This window comes from Chrysemys picta, unplaced genomic scaffold (genome assembly GCF_011386835.1).
Source record: "Chrysemys picta bellii isolate R12L10 unplaced genomic scaffold, ASM1138683v2 scaf1, whole genome shotgun sequence".
Lineage (NCBI taxonomy): Eukaryota > Metazoa > Chordata > Testudines > Emydidae > Chrysemys > Chrysemys picta.
The window spans coordinates 4,132,428-4,151,867 of NW_027052708.1; the positions used below are offsets into that span (position 1 = coordinate 4,132,428).

Consider the following 19,440-nt stretch of genomic DNA (forward strand, 5'->3'; position numbering starts at 1 on the left):
CATAGGAAAAAAAGCAAAACCAACTCAGAACCCATTCACCGAGTGCCCGAACTCTACGAGGTGCACAGGTATCTCTGCTTCTCACTATCTCACTCTTGGTCCCTAAGGACTTTCCCAGCTGTCCCAGTAACATGTGAGGTTTCTGCATTCCAGACAGGGAGAAGTTACGTGTCATGGGAGGAAAGGACAGATGCTCGGGGAGAGTGGAGGTTTGGTACCGTGGCTCCTGGGGAACAGTTTGTGATGACTCCTGGGACATGGCAGATGCTAACGTTGTGTGTAAACAACTGGGCTGTGGATCTGCTGTATATGCCCCGGGCGAGGCTGCATTCGGTGAGGGGACTGGTCCCATCTGGGTGGAGACGTTGAATTGCAGAGGGACAGAGTCATCTCTCTGGGACTGTCCTGCCAAGCCCTGGGGTGAGAGTAACTGTGACCATAAGGAAGATGCTGCCGTGAATTGCTCAGGTGAGTGACAGGAGATGTTTCTGCTACATGCTATAATTTTCAGGGAGGAGGATGGATCAGCCCACCCCCCTATCCCTTTGGTCTCAGACCAGGACCTCTCATCTCCTGTGTGCAGGAGCATCATGGATGCTGTGGGGTGGAGCCTTTGTGGGGTCAGATTGGCTCAGGCATCAGCCCACATAGCCCCTGCATCCATCACTGGCCCCAGTGTGCTGGTTTGTTACTAGAGTCCTCATCGCTGCACAGAGCACAAGGGACTTGGGCCCTAAATCACTAACAAACAGGCCCTGTGCTGCTGTGAGGGAGTTTGTGGAGGTGACAGCTGGAGACAACCAGGGACTCTCAGTGGTGAGGTTCCCCCCGGGAACAGACACGTCACCTCCCCCTCGCTCCAGGCTCCAACTCTGCTCCCTTTCCCTTTGCAGGTCTGACAGAGAGGACAGATTCTCCAAATACCCCAGGTAAAGCATCTCCTTCCTCCCATCAAGGGTTAAATTTCCCTGGGGCTGGGTCACAGAGGGAGGAGCTGCAAGCTGCAGCCTGAGGGAAAAGCTCCTTTCCATGGCCTGTGACATCTGAGGGGGAAGGACACCCGGGTGGGAGCTGCAGGCCCTGCTGAGCAGGAGGATTTCTATCTGCTGGCTCTAGGGTGCCCAGATGTCCTGATTTTATAGGGACAGTTCTGATTTTTGGGTCTTTTTCTTATATAGGCTCCTATTACCCTGCTCCCCCTGTCCGGATTTTTCACATTTGCTGTCTGGTCACCCTAGCTGGCTCCAGCTGACAGGGTAGAGCCCGTGATTTAAACAGCAGCCTGTGAGCTGCCCCCATGGCGCACAAACTGTGTCCCAGCCCGTTACCCTGCAGTCCTGGGCCGTGCAATGAGTGACTGGGGAGCTCCGTGGGGCCCTCTGACCCTCACAGGATAATCTCTCCCTTTTGTCTGTTCATTTCCATCCAGCTCCCCCGCGCCGCCCTCTGACTGACAGTGGGAGAGTCACGGTGCCCGTGGTCATATGCATTATCCTGGGGGCCCTGCTCTGCCTGGTCTTAATCATCCTGGGGGCACAGGTGCAAAGTGCCAGGGCACAGCGCAGAGGTGGGTGCTGATTAGTGTCACTGTGTGAAATGCCTCTGCAATAGCAGGGGGGCTGCAGGGTGTCAGGGTGAGGGGTGATACCGGGCTGGGTGGGGTGGACGGGGGTGCCTGGTAATGCCTCTCTCATTTACTATTTTATTAACTGTTTGGCAATTGAACAGTCCAGTCATGAAATCTGGAGATGATACTAGCTAGGGACCTTTACAGTTTCAGAGAAGCTGCATCTGTATCCCCCCCACCCTCCAGTAATCCACTCCAGCAGTGCCTACTCAGGTCTCCAACCATCACCTGTCTGTGGGTGGGAACCTCCTGTCCCACCTCCTTGTGGCCAGGTGTTTTTAATTCTGCACAGCCCCCTGCCTTCCACTGTGATACCCCTAGCAAACCAGCCTGCCCACAGGCCAGCCCCCATGATGTGCTTTCTCCCCAAGGGCTATGAGCAGTGATTTGCCAGCAGTCACAAGTTACCAGCCAGCTCTCTCTCAGCAGCCTGTTAGACGACCGTCTGTCCAATGATTCAGTGTTGGGATCCCCGTGGACAGAAGGTCCTGCCCATTTGCTGAATCAAAATTAAAGACCTGAGTCTGTTTAAACTCAGTCTTTCATACCAGAAGTCTTTCTTTGTCTCATGGTCTCTGGTAACCCAGTTTGAACTAGTCTGTATAAACTACCCTGAAGGCTGTTACTTTTCAGGAGTTGTTACAATCTCCATGATTCACCTTAATCACGCCCCCCATCACCCACCCACACTGTTTTTTCTTCCTGAAGGAGCTGTGGTAACCCTCCCAAATGCAGTAGAACATAAATCACAGGGAGGGGTTCTGAACATCATGAGGAGAGACATCATGGAAAAGGAACCTAGAGAAATTGGAAATATTGTCATGAAAAAAAAGTGTATAAAAATCGAGTGCTGGTAAATAGTTGTGAAGAGAGTGATCCAGTAGAAAAGACAATCTGAGGAAGGAGAAGTGCGGGAAAGGAGCATTATACTGTATTGTACTCAAAGCTGGCACTTGTAGGGGTTTTTACTTCTCTAAAACACTGTACAAACATTAGCTACCAGCTCCTTGGAAAGAAGGTAGAGAACGGGATTGCCATCAACATACGCATAACATTCACAACTTTGCAGTAAGACAATGACTATTATCAGACCTCATGGTTCAGGGCTTCAGCCAGTCACCTGCAGGGGTCAGGAAAGAATTCTGGGAAGCCCCCACATTTGTGTTTTGTTTTGCTTTCTTTTTTTTATTTGTTTCTTGCCCTCTTCTGAAGCATCACACATTAGCTACAGAGGGAGCTGTGACACTGGATGGGATGGACTAGTCCACATGCTCAGGTTCAAACCGATTGTCAGATTTGGGATCAGGAAAGAATTTTCCCCGAGTTCAGATTGGCAAAAAGGGACCTTGGGTGATTTTCATCTTCCTCTGAAGCATGAAGCATGGATCGCCTGCCAGGATTATCTAGTCATCTCTCACATAGTCAGTTCCCTGCCATTGCAGGGATCTTGGGCATTGGTGGTACCTTAATCGCTCCTGCTTTCTGCCTGTGGCACACAAGAGCTTATTCTGCTGAGGTGCTTTAGTCTAAGTGAATCTTTGAACTCAAACCTACGGGTATCTGGGTGAAATGCAGTGGCCTGTGCTATACAGGAGGTCAGACTAGATGGTCTAATGGTCTCTTCTGGCCTTAAACTCAATTAAAAAAAACCTGATGTTATCACCATTTTGCAGATAAACACCAGTGTGGGGGAAGAATTATTTAAACTGCTCCAAAGGGGAATAACCAGGAATAATGGGATGAGATTAAAAAGGGAACATTTAAGATGAATGTGATGAAGCTTCCTGACAGCGAACTAGCCCTGGGAACCATCATCAAAGGGCTGTTGTGGAAAGAAACCCTGTCCCCTGGCTCATTTAAATTCCAGCAGTGGGAATGTGCTGTAGGGTTTAGGCTCGAACTGGGCCCAGGGGGAGGGGCTGGATGATCCAATAGTGTTTCCCATCTCTGGTTTCAACGACCCTGTGCAAACCCTGACCTTTGTTTTCAGGTTCCAGAAGACCCTTGGATCCCTTCTCTGAGGCCGTGTATGAGGAGATTGATTATAACCTGATGAGAGAGAAGCAGGAAATGTTCAGTCGCTCAGGTCTGTGTGTCTCACTCTTAACAGGGAGCAGCTATCTAATGCCTTTTCCATCTGAGGCCCTGACCCAGATTTCAATCACTGCAGCTTCAGCCTGTGAGCTTGTCATTGGAGCTGGGCACAAAGTCTTCATTGCAAAATGTTTTGGTGAAAAATACAGATTCACAGACACTGAAACATTTCACAAATTCCTGTCAATTTCACCCAGTTGTTCCAAATACACACAGAACAATTCATTTCATTTCAACACTTTATAAAGAAAATATTTTGTTTTTTTTCAATTTGATAGTATTTTTCCATTAGAAATTTCCTTTAATTTTAGCTATAAAAACAAACAAACAAAAATTAACTGATGTCCAAAAGAACACCAAATGGATTCATCCAACATTAAACTTTTTTTTTACTTTTTCATTTGCCAAAAATTCCCCAAAACAGTCATTTTTGGCTCAACTCAAAACAATCTTGGAATTATTTTGCTTTTTTTCCCCAATGGCCAGAGAAACCATCTGTTTTTGTTTGTTCGTTTGTTTTGCCAAGCTGTAGCTGTGGAGCTGGGTCTGTGGTGAGACCAGCAGTTACTCATGTAGACTGAGGGAGGTGAGTTTCCGTCCCACCATACACTGAGTGTCCCTATTCTAGGCACAGTGAATGTCACTCTGCCCGTCCTGCAGCCTTGGAGTGTAACCAGTGAGTGGTCAGGAAAGCGGCTGTCTGGGGCCAGACTAAACTATCATTTGAAAACTGCTCCGGAGCATTGGAGCAGGGGATGATCTGTGCCCCTCTCCCACCCCAGCCACTGGTCTGCTGGGTTAGCTCCCTCCTGCCCCCGGAGCAGCAGGGCTGGCCTTACCATGAGGTGAACTCAAGCGGCCTCCTCAGGTGCCAGACTATGGCGGGCGCCACTAGGACCCAGAGTGTATGTAACCCTTTTGCCCATCTAAGTTGGCAGCAACAAGGGCCGGGTCTGAATCTTGGGGTTTCGTTTCAATAACACAATGCAAAACCGGCTCGAGCCCCCACCCAGTGACCTGGGACAATTATATACCACCCCCTGGTTGCCTCTAGGAGGCAATACTTCCCCTCTCGCAAGCACGGAGTCTGAGTGTAGCAGAAAAAGTTTAATAACATGAGGTTAACGACATCATCATTAAATTGGAAAAACACCACAAACAGGATTCATAACACAAACCAGGAGCAAAAGATCCACCCCAGCAAATTGGGCTGTGTCCTTTCCTTTTGGTTCTTGAATCCAGCAACCCAAAAATCACCCAGAGTCTCCAAAGTCCTACACCCCCAAAGTCTCTTGGGTCCAGCAACCACCCAAAGTCCCAAAAGTCCAACAACCCGCACAGTCTCTGTCCTTGGTCAGTGCAGCCACAGAGTAAAAGGGGGGCACGCAGAGTGTTAAGGGGCACCTTACATGATCTGAGGCCAGCCGGCCATCTCTCCGTGGGGTTCCGCCGCAGCCTTCACCACGAGCCAGTCCACTTCCTGCCGTCCCACGAACTGCTCTGCTCTACGAGCTGCTCCGCTCCGCTCACCGATCTGTGAGTCGCTCCAGCCATCCCGCAAACACCTCCACTCACCATTCCTTCCGTCCCCACAAGGCTTCGCGCCACTTGCTGCTCCTCCAGCCATCCCCGCAAACTTGCTCCGCCAGCAGCTTAGCAGTATAGCTTTAGGCTCCCCCACTATTTAACACAGCACTCAGTAATCTCAGTTCTTAATAACTTTAGCACTTTTGTGATTTTAGCTCATAGTAGGGGAGCCCCAGTGCTGGTGCACCATTGGCCCAAAGTGAATTCAGTTCAGTAGCCTGTAACTAGACTCCTAATGGAATCAAAATTAGCTCTGACATTCAACAGTGGAGAGAGGAGATGGTGTAATTGGTATTTTGAGCCCTCAAAGGGCACCCATACCATCAAGTACAAATACTTGTCCCCATCCTTTCTCCAGTCACTGGGTTTTGTAACCCATGCTCCTTGTCTAGCAAGTGCTACTTAATTACTGGTGAGTCTCTCTGTCATACAACAGTTCCACTGGCCTTGATTCACCTATCAGGGTAACAACACTTTATTCTTCTTGCCCCAATAACAGAGAAACTGGGGATCCCACACCAGCTAAAGTAACCACTTTCAGTTGTTGTTGTCCCAGGCTAGGCGGGTAGGTGTGCCTATGCAAACAAGGTCAGCCCCTGAAGTTTTTTTCAACCCTCACCATAATTTACCACCAGATGTCAGGGTAGAGCTTATCCTGACTCTGCTTACATGTAGAAAATTGCGTCTGCTGCTGGTGCATATGTATTCTCTCTGCTCTGGATGCACAGAGATGGTGGAGTGCTGTGCTGGAGGAAGGAGGGCACAAGAGACATAACAGGCAGGCAGGAGAAAAGGTGACAGGGAATAACAGAAAGCAGCAGGAGCTGCAGGGAGAGAGAGGAGGAGGAGCGTCTTATGTACCTCTCTAGCACCCCCAGGAGCCTGGAGTGATTAACACCAGCTTCTCAGGGAGCTTCCTGTTTCCTGCTGCTTCCCTGAACCCACTTGAGGAGAACAGGCAGTCAACTGACGTAGTAGGAACCAGTTAGGTCCTTAGGATGCTGATTTCTTCCCTTACTCCGGCCCTGCTACCAGCCTGCTTATTTGTACCCTTCAATTGAGTGTTAAGAGCCACTATGGCTGGCATATAACAGCAGTCATGAGTGAAATAAGAAAACGCCCCTCTGGGGCAGCATTCAGAAAAAGAAAGAAAGCAAAGGAAGCTTTTCTATCTAAGCAGGAAGGAGCTCTCCTGAGATACATAGACACAAATAGAAGAACAGGAGTACTTGTGGCACCTTAGAGACTAACAAATTTATTGGAACATAAGCTTTCGTGGACTACAGCCCACTTCTTCGGATGCATCCAAAGAAGTGGGCTGTAGTCCACGAAAGCTTATGCTCTTATAAATTTGTTAGTCTCTAAGGTGCCACAAGTACTCCTGTTCTTCTTTTTGCGGATACAGACTAACACGGCTGCTACTCTGAAACCTGTCAAAATAGACACAAATGTTCACGGTGAGCTTTCCGTTCCCAGTGAGGATGTGAGTGGTGAGGAGATGCCTGATCTTCCAGTTAGTCAGTGTGCAGGTGACCTGGCAGCTACTGCAGCATCCATATCGCCATCTCAAATGGATGTAACCATGCACATTCCTGAAGAAAAGTGTAGATCGGAGAAGAGTGTGGTGGAGGCACAAGAAACAGCTGCTGCTGAGTTTAGTTCCATAAGTCTAGATGATCCAGGATTGTGCACCCACTTGAGCAGTAGCCTGAGGGACTTCCTTGTACTGCATGAGCCACAGCAAGTGAAAAACTTCATGTTCCCCAAAGACAATGAAAATAAAAGTTTCCATCCAACACATTACTGACGTGAAATCCCCAATGGTGACAAAGTGTTTTTGTTGCATACTGTTTTTGTTGCAGACTCTTCCAGTCTAATGTTCCAGCCACATTGGGTTCTACAGGAAAAAAGGACTGGAAAAATCTGGCTAGAAATCTGGCATGCCATGAGAAGGCAGCAAATCACCAGAGAGCATTCCATAGGTGGAAAGAGCTTGAGATGAGACTAAGGTTAAAGGTCACCATAGCTGATCAGCTTCAAGGCAAGATTGCATCAGAGTCTCTTTACTGGCAAAATGTTCTGAAAAGGCTCATTGCCTTTGTGAGAATGCTTGTTACCCAAACCCTAGCACTGTGTGGCACTTCAGATCAGTTGTATGTGCTAAACAATGGAAACTTCCTTAAAATTGTGGAGCAGAGTTTGATGCTGTACTGCAGGAACATCTAAGAAGAGTCACTGCCTAGAAAATGTACACACACCACTACCTTGGAAAAACAATTCAAAATGAGATCATACAGTTACTGGCAACAAAAGTCAAACATAAGATTGTGGCACATCTGAAGTCAACAAGATATTATTCTGTTATTCTGGACTGCACACCTGACATCAGCCATATGGAACAAATGACTCTAATGGTGCATCTTGTAACAACAACAGAACGTAGTGAAAATGTCCCTGCAATGGTGACTGTTAGAGAGCATTTTATAGAACATATTGACATTGATGATACTACAGGAGCTGGTAGGACAAATGTGCTTCTTAAAAAGCTGGAAGATACAGGAATTGCAGTAACTGACATGAGAGGTCAGGGCTACGATAATGGTGCCAACATGAGAGGAAAGAACAGAGGAGTGCAGACATGGATCCGAGAGTTAAACCCTTGAGCTCTTTTTGTCCCATTCAGTTCTCATTCCTTGAACTTGGTGGTCAGTGATGCAGCATCAGGTTATAGTGAGGTTGCTGATTTTTTTAATGTAATTCAAAGCATCTATGTATTTTTCTCTGCATCAACTCATCAATGGCAAAGTTTGAAGCAACATCTGGGAACATCCTCTCTGACACTGAAACCACTGAGTGCCACATGATGGGAAAGTTGAGTGGAGGTGATAAAGCCTATCAAACACCAAACTGGGAAGATAGATGATGCCATAGTTGCCCTGATGGAGGATAATGCTATGACAGGAACGTGGGAAAACAGTGGCAGAGGGAAATGGAATCACCAGAAACATACATAACTTCAAATTTCTGTGTGGCTTAGTGTTGTGGCATGACATACTGTTTGAAATAAATGTTGTAAGCAAGAAACTCCAAGGTGTTGACCTTGATATATCTGGAGCAATGTAACAATTGGACAAAGCAAAGTCATACCTACAGTCTTACCGGTCAGATGAGGGATTTCAAAACGTTCTGAAGAGTGCATAGAAGTTGGCAGAGGAACTTCACACTGAAATTATTTTCCCTCCCATTCAAGAATACAAGAGTCACCGAAGAAGAAGACATTTTGATTACGAGGCACGGGATAATCCTATAAGAGACCCCAAAGTTAAATTTTTTAACCAGGTGCTAGATTGTGCAATACAGTCAGTTGAAGAATGTTTCATGCAGCTCAAGGAACAGAGCAGTATATTCGGGATGTTGTATGATATTCCAAAACTCCTCACTATACCCGAAGAAGACCTACACCAGCAATGCAGGGCACTAGAGACAGTGTTGACACATGATGATATGCGCAATATTGATGCGAGTGATTTAGGTGATGAACTGAAAGCCCGTTCATGATACATTTCAGCAGGATCGACTCCAAAGGCTGTTCTGGAATATATGTGAACAAATAAGATGACCACCCTCTTTCCAAATGCTTTTGTTGCTCTGCGCATACTTTTAACACTTCCTGTAACAGTTGCCAGTGGAGAACGCAACTTCTCCAAGCTGAAGTTAATAAAAAAACACCTATGCTCCACGATGAAACAGGAGAGGCTGGTCGACCTTGCAACCATCTCAGTAGAGCATGAGCTGGTCCAGACTGTGGACCTTCAGCAGGAAGCAGTTCATAGCTTTGAAACAAAGAAGGCACGGAAAGCACCACTTTGATTATTCAAACAGATAAAAATGCCAGTGTTTACTATGCAGCCAAGAAAAGTTACATTTGCTGTTTAGGCGTTTGAAAGTTAAGTGTTACTTAAAATTTTTGAACAAGGCATTTTAAGTTGTTAGTTCTTTATTGGGGTAGGTAGCAGAGCAGTACCATGAGAGGAGTAGAACAGGAAGAAGGCAGAATTGAGACCTTTCAAAGTTTTGGCCTAAGCGATGGAGTATGGGGGCGTAATTTGAGCTCCCTGCCTCAGGTGCCAAAATGTTGTGTGCTGGCCCTGCAGAGCAGAGAGATCAGCCCAGGAGAGCCTCATGACTTTGAGTCATGGCCCTGTTATCCTATGTACAATTTTGTCTCAACGTCTGATGAGAACATCCTGCCCAAGGGCTGTGCTGTGGTGGTGCTCTGGGAACATGCTCAGGGCATCTCCCAGAACCACTGCTAAGATGGTTACAGGAAATCACAGATTCTACTCTGGGCCTGTCTTGGCCTAAACTGTAAACACCACGGAGAGCTGATCGATTGATTCATAGGGGAGGTGGGTATTTACCCTTAAGAAGGAGGAGTCCCCTCTGTGGCTGAGGAGGCCAGGATCATTGTGGAACTTCCCTGGACCAGCAGCCAGAGACGTGCCCTTCACTCACCCCAGTATATTTCAGGTCATATTGTAGCATCCCCTCTGTCACATTTACCACAGTAACATGGAGATTTCTCCTGGGGATTCTGTGTCAGCTTCTCACCACTCAGAGTCACTGTGAGCCACCATCTCCTGTAGAAGAAGGAATAGTCTGAGACTGGAAATCCTGCTCCTGGCCCCGGATGTGTTCCCAGTCCCACAGTTCTGCTGTTCTCACAGTGATGAATTTCTGGTTCTTGTCTCTCCAGTCTCCTATTCAGATGACTCAGTGACGAAGCTGCCATATTACACCGGGGACAGCGAGGATGAAAACGATCTTGGACCAGAACAAGGTAACAGGGGAGGGGCAGACTCAGGCTGAGAGACCCAAATCTGGGCAGAGAACAGAATTTCTATGACACTTTCTGTAATCGCAGCCATTTCCCCTCACACGGTTCCCATTTTACACAGTCGGGTCTAATCCCATTGAACAAGATTTCTTTCAGAATCTCAGGATGGGAACATGTGACCATCTCCTGAGCACACACCCCTGGGAGTGGTTCCCAGTGACCTCCCACGGTGAGGAGCTGGAGGAGACGGGTCAGTCTCTTTGGATGGAAGGCATCAATGCCCAACAGAGCTCGTCTCTCACCTCTGAGAGAGACGAGAAGATTGTCCTACGTTATAATTACAGATGGGCTCAACCCAACTCACTGGTCCGAACCCACCAGACCATTGTGGGTGGGGGCATTTGCAGATTCTGGCCCCAGCTCCAGATGTCAGTTTTGCAGCTGACACCTGTCACTATAACAAGCTGAAGCAAAACCCTGGATCTGAACTTTCTGGCCTGGGCCCATCTCTAATTATAAACAGGGCGGCATTTCTACCCCAGCTGCTCTCAAGGGAGTCCATGAATTTGGGCCCTGTGGGAGTTTAGCCTGTGGCTGGGGGAGGAGACACTGAGCAGATGAGCCAGTTCTGCTGAGAAGCCGGAGCACTGCCAAGCTGAGCCCTGGGCTGCCTGAGAGGCTAGTGGAGAGCAGGAGCTCACAAAGGATCAGGCCAGTCACCTCCCAGCGGGAGCTGTAATTCCGGCAGAGGGGAGGTTCCCCCTCCCCAGGGTAACAGGAAAATTCAAACCATCTGCAGAGATCAGCTGGATTCACACAGGCCGGCTCTGGCCTGGCAGCGCCTGTGTTCCAACCTGTTATCTCAGCAGAAGCCGAGATCCTGCTCCCACTGAAACACATACAAGAGATGCTGTTGGATTCTGCAGGGACAGGATTGGCCCCTAGTTATTTCCGGGACTCCTGTTTTACTGTCGTTCTCTGACTTGTGCCCTCTCACCATGGGTCCCCTGCGACTTCCCCTCTGACGTGCCATGATAAACAGCTCTAGTTATAAAGGCCACCTGCGCTGAAGAGACGCTGCTGGTGCCATGGGCTGACTGTGGTGTTTGCTGTTTCAGAGGGAGCTTCCCCAGGGGGGTCTCAGCTGGATTATGATAACGTGGAGGAGCCTGCCTTCAACGACGTCCCCCAGACTCCAGACGGCCGAGGTGAGCAGTGAATCTACCTCCTGGAAGCAACATCACCCTGACAAAAAACTAAATGTGTTTCCCAGTAGGAACAATAGTGGTTTATTAAGAAAACCACAAAGTTTAACCACCAGTATTGTCTACTGACATAACACTGGGGGCGCTGACCAGGTGCATTACAAGAGCTATGTGGAGGCCCAGGGGTAGGGAAGAGTGTGGTGCCCTAGGTCATGACAGAGGCCCATTGCGGGGACGGAAGGAGCAGTTTACTCAGGAGCTGCCCACATGGTACTTGGCTCAGATCACTGCCCTGTGACCCTCACTGTCATGAGCACCAAGGTTACTCACTAGTTGTAAAGAGGGAGCATCGAAGGAGAGACCTTTACATAGGAGCAATGTTCCCTGCCAGCCTTTCCTGACATGCAGCTGTGGCAGCTTATATACATCTATGTTAGATATGCTGTGATGGGACGGGGGGGGGCATAGAGATTTTACATCCAAAGTCCCATTTCTGACCCTTATTAGCTGGCTCAGCTCCCAGTGGTGTCAGTGCATTGGAGACTGATGGCAGTTTATGGGTAAACCTTATCAGGAGAACGTATTGAAAAGACATTTAAAAATATTATCAAATTTAGGAAGCCAGGAACAATCTCTGGACAATTCCAAGTCATTTAGATTTGTAATTATTGTAACCAAATGCTTTGTGGAGCAGTCCCTCTGGACTAGATCCCAGTCACCTCTTTCTACAACTTCCCATCCCCCTGCTCATCTGGGAGCTCTAGGATCCTCTCAACCAGCTATTGAAATGTATCAAATCAATGTGATCTGTAAAACCCCTCAATCTGAGGGTTCCAGAGGAGGGCTTGTCTTACATCCCTGAGGGTGGAAGTTAAGTCGCTGAGAGATCCCCAAGGACCAATGAGGCTGGTGCATCTGCAGCTTGTAGTTTAATTCTGTCTCCACTGTGAATATTCTCTTAATTACTTCACATCTTCACGTCAGATGCCCCTGCCCTTCCTGGAGATGTCCCAGGGGATGGTTATGATGATGCCAGAGAAGTGTCTGATCCTGAAGGTGACCCTGCTTTGGGGCAGAATGATGAGGAAGGCACTGGGGTGAGTGACAGGAGCAGGGATTCACAGACAGGTGAGTTTGCACTTCACAGTGTCTCTACAGAATGGGATGGATGGAAATGTTCATTACACAGCAAAGGAACAAACCTGACCAACCCAATGCCTGTGGAAAAAAACTCTCCTTCTCTTCTTTCCCTCAAAGCAGAGGCTTCAGTGCTTGCAGTGGGGACAGGAAAAGCTGCAAGGTCCCTCAGTCTCTAGGTTCAAATCTTTGTGTGGCTGCCACACCCTGGATTACTGGATTCCCAACAGTTTTCTGTGCGTGTATCTTTTGGACAGAATCTTATAAACCAAAGTCCTGTTACTGATGTGCATTGTTAAAGAGCCCATGACACTTCCTGTAAAAGTCAGGCTTTGCCCATTATCCTTGGCCAACATCTCCTCTCCCTTCCCTTCCCCATTGTGTCATGAGCAGACACCACCAGCCACCCCAGAGGAATTGGAGTGGCAATCAAATGTGCATTACTTAGTACTTGATAAGAATAATGTGCTTATGTTTGTGATTAGCACAGAGTGAATTATACAATGCCCTTAAGTAAGACCTACTTCCTGGTAAATGATTGGGTTTTATACATGAAGTGACAGGTGAATACAGTTCTCAGTTGGCAATTGTAAATGGTCTTGAAACCAAGGATTTTACTTCCAGAATATGTACAGAGATGATGGATTAAAATTTGTCATGGACCCAATGAGAAGAACGAAGAGGGAACATTTTCCAACCCATACCAGAGAGTGCACTCCACCATTGCTATGTGGCCATATGTAGCCATAAAATGGATCCACTGACTGTATGTGTCTCCTTTTGTATTTTCAGGTTGGAATCTGCACTCGCTAAGGAATGAAGGTGTCTCTGTGACAGAGAAAGAAACCCTGTTCCTGCCTCTTGGAGACACAAGTTATGATGATGTGGGACATGGTGACTCTGGGGGATCAGTATCAGAACAATGTGATTGGACCAAATAACTTGGGATAATGTAAAAGCTTTGCCCCTTTCTCTGAGAAATGCTCCCTCTGGCATGATGCCCAGAGACAGTCCCTGCCTAGTAGATAGACAAAGCAGATGTTTCTTTAGGATTTGTGTGAAGTTGCAGGAAAGTGTGAGTGGGAAAAAGTTCAGAGATTTCCTCTGTGTAACTTCCCATTGATTGACAAGGATGGAAGTTTCCTGATGTTTTATCCCTGTAATTTCTTCAGGTTCAATTTGTGCCTTTTTCTTATTAAATCCTTTCTGAAAGTCTTCCCCATAGTGTAAGTTTTTCTTGCCAGATGAATTGTGCAGTTCCCACGGCTCATCACAGTTTGAGGCTGAGATTAAACAAACGAAGAGACAAGGGTGGGCCACCTCTGGGTCTGGCAGGCTATTTGAAGGGGGTGGGGTGGTTTACACTGCATGTTCTATCAGGCATATGGTAAAAGTGAGACACCAGCAAGAGAACATTCTGCAGTGAGCAACATGGCTGTTCCTAAAGCAAATTCAGATTTGAAACGTTCATTGAATTCAAGGAGATAAATGGGAAATTCCCCCTGGGTAATTCACACCTGAAATTAAAAAAATGAAGAAAAGAATTCCCCATTAGCGATAAATACAAAGGATGAATAGTTCTGCTAGAATAATAAATACTTTATAGAAAATAGTGACAAGGGGAAGGTTAATCAGAGTCTGGATTTCCACTGAACCAATAAAGCTACAACAAATAACAAGTCTAGTTGTTACTAGAAACCCCAGTAAAACTGATCATGTTCACACAGTGGAATATTTATTTCCAATGCCTTCTACAAATATAGTTTAATATTGATGCTGAACTGAGTACTGACCAGTGGAGAAGCCAGAAGTTTTCTCTGGATGAACCCTCAATAAAATCAGTAGCAGAATGCATGCAGAGTACATCAATATTTCACAGAAATGTCTGTCTTTCCTTTACCACAAATCCTGCATTCAGTTTGGTCACTTCATCTGTACACCAATATAATGGTGATAGAAAAGGTTGACAGAAGGTGAAAGCAGATGATTGGAAGCAGGAAGTTTGGGGGTGGGACGGTCATATGAAGAGACTAGGAATAAAACAATTTACTTTTGAAAGGAAAAAAACAGAAGACAACATTATCAAGACATGTAATAGAGTGTAGTGACCCTTGGAGACTGAGAAGGGAAATCTCAGGGGCTGTGCTAATCCGCGCCAGGGGTTGTGTCTTCAAGACAGATGTGTGGGATAAAGGAAATGACCAGAGAGAGGAGGTGGCCCCAGGGTGGATGTTTGTGATTTAGCAGGGAACCCAGGCTTCTGACTCTGCCTAGGGCTTGGGAATGAAGCTTTAAAGAGGGAGCAGGTCAACTCTCCCCTCTTCTTTAAGGCTGATGGAATCCTGGGTTTGGTCAGTCCATCCGGGGGGGTCACATTGCTCACAGGTAAAGAGAGGAGGAGAACTCCCCCCAAAATGGCACACACAGATCCTGGAGAAAAGGAAAGAGAAAAGGGAGAGCAGCAGGTGAAGGTGACTGAGGAGGGAATTCTATTGTATAAATGAGCTTTGATAAAATCCAAGGTCATACATATGTGACTCTGAGAAGGATTTATGCGTCATAATGGACAAACAACTCAGCATGAAATCCCAGGGTGATGCTGTGGCCAAAATGGCCAATACAATTCTTGGACATATATACAAGAGAATAATGACTAGAAATAGGGCGCAGATTTTATCTCTGTATTCAACATTGGTAAGAGCAATACCAAAACATTGCATCCAGTTGTGTTGTCCACATTTTAAGACTAACTGTGAAAAATTGGACAAGGGGCAGTGAAGAGCTATTTTAAAAAGAGCTGAAAAGATGCCTTACAGTGAGAGACAAGAGTTCAATCTGTTCAGTTTATCAAAAAGAAGATGAAGAGGTGACTTGATTATGGTGCATAAATACCCTCACAAAGAGAACATACTGGGTACTAAAGGACTCTTTCATCTAGTACAGAAAGGCATAATAAAGAAGTTAGTGCCAGAGAAATTGTAGAAATAAGGGACAAATTTGAAATAGGTGATTAAACATTGGAACAAAGCACCAAGGGAAATGATGGATTCTCCACCCCACATGGAGTTGGCGTGAGGGGACAGGGGCTACTTAAGCAAGTGCTCTCAGGTGATATAGAAAACTATTTCTTTCAGGTGTTTGGCTGGTGGGCCTTCCTCACATGCTCAGGGTCTACCTGATCTCCATTTTGGGGTTCAGGAAGGAATTTTTCCCCAGGTCAGGTTGGCAGGGACACTGGAGGTTTTTGCCATCCTCTGCAACATGGGACACAAGTCCCTTGCTAGGATCATTTCGGTATATCTCACCAAATCAATTCCCTGCCATTAAAGGGGCCTCAGGTGTGGGTGCCTCTCAGTCCTTCCTAGTCTCTGCCTGTGGCACAAAATAGTTTAGTCTCCTGAGGGCTATAACAGTTTGGTCTAATCCAGGTTGTTGGGCTTAATGCAGGGGTGACTTTAATGGTCTGTCATATGTATGGGGGTTAGATTGGATTATTTAATTGTCCCTACAGGCCTTAAAATCTACACATCTATGTTATGGCTAAGATGTTGCTGTGTCTGACCTGTGGCCACTTCAACTCACGGGTGCCCCCTCTTTCCAACCCAGTCACTGCCTAGTACTCAGGGAATGGCAGATGCAGCGAAAGGCAATAGGGTGTCGAGAGGAGTTGTCATAACTATAAAGGGAAGGGTAATAGCTGTCCTGTGTACAGTACTATAAATCCCTCCTGGCCAGAGACTCCAAAATCCTTTTCCCTGTAAAGGGTTAAGAAGCTCAGGTAACCTGGCTGGCATCTGACCTAAAGGACCAATAAGGGGACAAGATACTTTCAAATCTTGGGGGGGGGGAAGGCTTTTGTTTGTGTTCTTTGTTTGGGAGAGTGTTCGTTCTCGGGGACTGAGAGGGACCAGACATCAATCCAGGTTCTCCACATCTTTCTAAGCAAGTCTCTCCTATTTCAAACTTGTAAGTAAATAGCCAGGCAAGGCGTGTTAGTTTTCCTTTGTTTTCTCAACTTGTAAATGTACCTTTTACTAGAGTGTTTCTCTTTGTTTGCTGTACTTTGAACCTGAGACTAGAGGGGAGTCCTCTGAGCTCTTTAAGTTTGATTACCCTGTAAGGTTGATTTCCATACTGATTTTACAGAGATGATTTTTACCTTTTTCTTTAATTAAAAACCTTCTTTTTAAGAACCTGATTGATTTTTTCCTTGTTTTAGATCCAAAGGGGTTTTGGATCTTGATTCACCAGGAGTTGGTGGGAGGAAGGAGGGGAATGGTTAATTTCCCCTTGTTTTAAATCCAAGGGGTTGGATTTGTTTTCACCAGGGATTTGGTGAAGGTTTTTCAAGGTTTCCCAGGGAGGGAATCCATTGAAAATGGTGGCAGCCGAACCAGAGCTAAGCTGGTAATTAAGCTTAGAAGTTTTTATGCAGGCCCCTACATTTGTACCCTAAAGTTCAAAGTGGGGATCTCAGTCCTGACATGGTGGCAGCGGTGGGATCATTTTAAACCCAAAAGCCAGTGAGATTTTTTTTTCCTTCTAGCTGCTTGGAAAGCCGAGCTGGAAGTAGATAGATGCATATCTTATCTCTCCTTGCCTGAAGGCAGAGGTGTTAAGTTTTTTTTTTACAGGTCCTTTGTTAAGAGGAGGGTTCAATTAGCAAATGACTGGTAAAAGGTATTTACAAGCTGAATTGTTTTTTTTTCTTTTTACATCCTCGGGAGTAGCTAGTTAGAAAGTTACTGTTAACTCTGCAGCAGCCAGAGCTGAGAGCTTCCCAGTTTCAGCCCACTGCAGAGGGGGTTACCCAGCACAAGAAAACAGGAAAATGACTACCAAAGAAGTAGCTATCAAAATAGAACTGGCCAAACTAGAAGCAGAAGAAAATGAAAGAAAACATCAGAGACTGCTTCAATTAGCAAAACTCGAGACAGAGCAGAGAGAAAGAGAAGAAAAAGCCAAAAAGGAGGCCCATGAAAGAGAGATGGAGCTGAAAAAAGCCAAAGAGAGGGCCCACAAGAGAGAGATGGAGCTGAAAGAAAAAGAGATGGAGGAGAGAGAAAAAGAAAGGAAACATGAACTGGAACTAGCAAAGGCTAAGCAAGCTTTCACCCCCATCCCTGTTCCTGAGCCATCCACCAGGGCCCCGTCTGTGTTACCAGAGACCCAAACAACGGTGGTGGAACAGGATCCCCTGCCAACGACTGCAACAGCCGTAGTGGATCCAATCCCAGAGACCCAGCCAAAGCCAGTCCCAGAACCGGAACCGGCAACGCAACCAGCACCAGAACCATTGCCAGCCCTGAGTCCAGCGCTTGCAAACCCGTCTACAACTCCAACGCCAGAGGGCACCAGCGAGCCTGAATTGGCAGAAGCAGCAGATAACCCTACCCAAGAGGCTCAGCCAGAGCCTGAGTTACCACATAGTGCTCCAGCGGACAGCGGTTCACAGTCAATGGAAACAGCCCCAGCACCTGCATCGCTTCCAGAGGGACCAAGCCCCAGTCCACAGTCCAAGGAGGAACTGATGTCTCCAGCATCAAGGGAACAGTTCCAGGCCGAGCAGGAAGCAGATGACAACCTTCAGAAAGCTTGGGCGGTGGCGCGGAGCACCCCACCGCCTCTCAGCTCTTCTAACCGATCCCGGTTTGTTGTAGAACAAGGACTTTTATACAAGGAGACTCTTTCGGGTGGGCACCAGGAAGACTGGCATCCTCAAAGGCAGTTGGTAGTTCCCACTAAGTATCGGGTAAAGCTCTTGAGCTTAGCCCATGATCATCCCAGTGGCCATTCTGGGGTGAACAGAACCAAAGACCGGTTGGGGAAGTCCTTCCACTGGGAGGGAATGGGCAAGGACGTTGCTAATTATGTCCGGTCTTGTGAGGTGTGCCAACGAGTGGGAAAACCCCAAGACCAGGTTAAAGCCCCTCTCCAGCCACTACCCATAATTGAGGTCCCATTTCAGCGCGTAGCTGTGGATATTCTGGGTCCTTTCCCAAAGAAGACACCCAGAGGAAAGCAGTACGTACTGACTTTCATGGATTTTGCTACCCGATGGCCGGAAGCAGTACCCTTAAGCAACACCAGGGCTAAAAGTGTGTGCCAGGCATTAACAGACATTTTTGCCAGGGTAGGTTGGCCCTCCGACATCCTTACAGATTCGGGAACTAACTTCCTGGCAGGAACCATGGAAAGCCTGTGGGAAGCTCATGGGGTGAATCACTTGGTTGCCACCCCTTACCACCATGAAACCAATGGCCTGGTGGAGAGGTTTAATGGAACTTTGGGGGCCATGATACGTAAATTTGTAAATGAACACTCCAATGATTGGGACCTCGTGTTGCAGCAGTTGCTTTTTGCCTACAGGGCTGTACCACATCCCAGTTTAGGGTTTTCACCATTTGAACTTGTGTATGGCCGTGAGGTTAAGGGGCCATTACAGTTGGTGAAGCAGCAATGGGAGGGGTTTACGCCTTCTCCAGGAACAAACATTCTAGACTTTGTAAGCAACCTACAAAACACCCTCCGACATTCTTTGGCCCTTGCTAAAGAAAACCTAAAGGATGCTCAGGAAGAGCAAAAGGCCTGGTATGATAAACATTCCAGAGAACGGTCCTTCAAGGTAGGAGACCAAGTCATGGTCTTAAAGGCGCTCCAGGCCCATAAAATGGAAGCGTCGTGGGAAGGACCATTCACGGTCCAGGAGCGCCTAGGAGCTGTTAACTATCTCATAGCCTCCCCCACCTCCAACATAAAGCCTAAGGTATACCATGTTAATTCTCTTAAGCCCTTTTATTCCAGAGAATTAAACGTTTGCCAGTTTACAGCCCAGGAAACAGATGATGCGGAGTGGCCTGAAGGTGTCTACTACGAAGGAAAAAAGGATGGTGGCGTGGAAGAGGTGAACCTCTCCACGACCCTTGGACGTCTGCAGCGACAGCAGATCAAGG

The 19,440-nt window shown here is 47.0% G+C and overlaps 2 protein-coding genes and 1 long non-coding RNA gene across 3 annotated transcripts in view; all 3 read left to right on the plus strand.

Annotated features, from left to right (window-relative positions):
- LOC122173448 (deleted in malignant brain tumors 1 protein-like) overlaps positions 1-19,440 on the plus strand; it is a 492,944-nt gene that overhangs the window by 376,916 nt on the left and 96,588 nt on the right. The gene's annotated exons all lie outside the window — the stretch shown is intronic.
- Positions 1-19,440, plus strand: part of LOC135977472 (deleted in malignant brain tumors 1 protein-like) — an 89,555-nt gene that overhangs the window by 512 nt on the left and 69,603 nt on the right. The window contains exon 2 of the mRNA XM_065578726.1: positions 154-468. Within this exon, the coding sequence (XP_065434798.1) occupies positions 154-468 (315 nt within the window). The remainder of the gene's footprint in view (positions 1-153; positions 469-19,440) is intronic.
- Positions 12,352-13,702, plus strand: LOC135977519 (uncharacterized). Its single transcript, XR_010594985.1, has 2 exons — positions 12,352-12,478; positions 13,280-13,702. It is a non-coding gene; the product is annotated as an uncharacterized LOC135977519 (long non-coding RNA).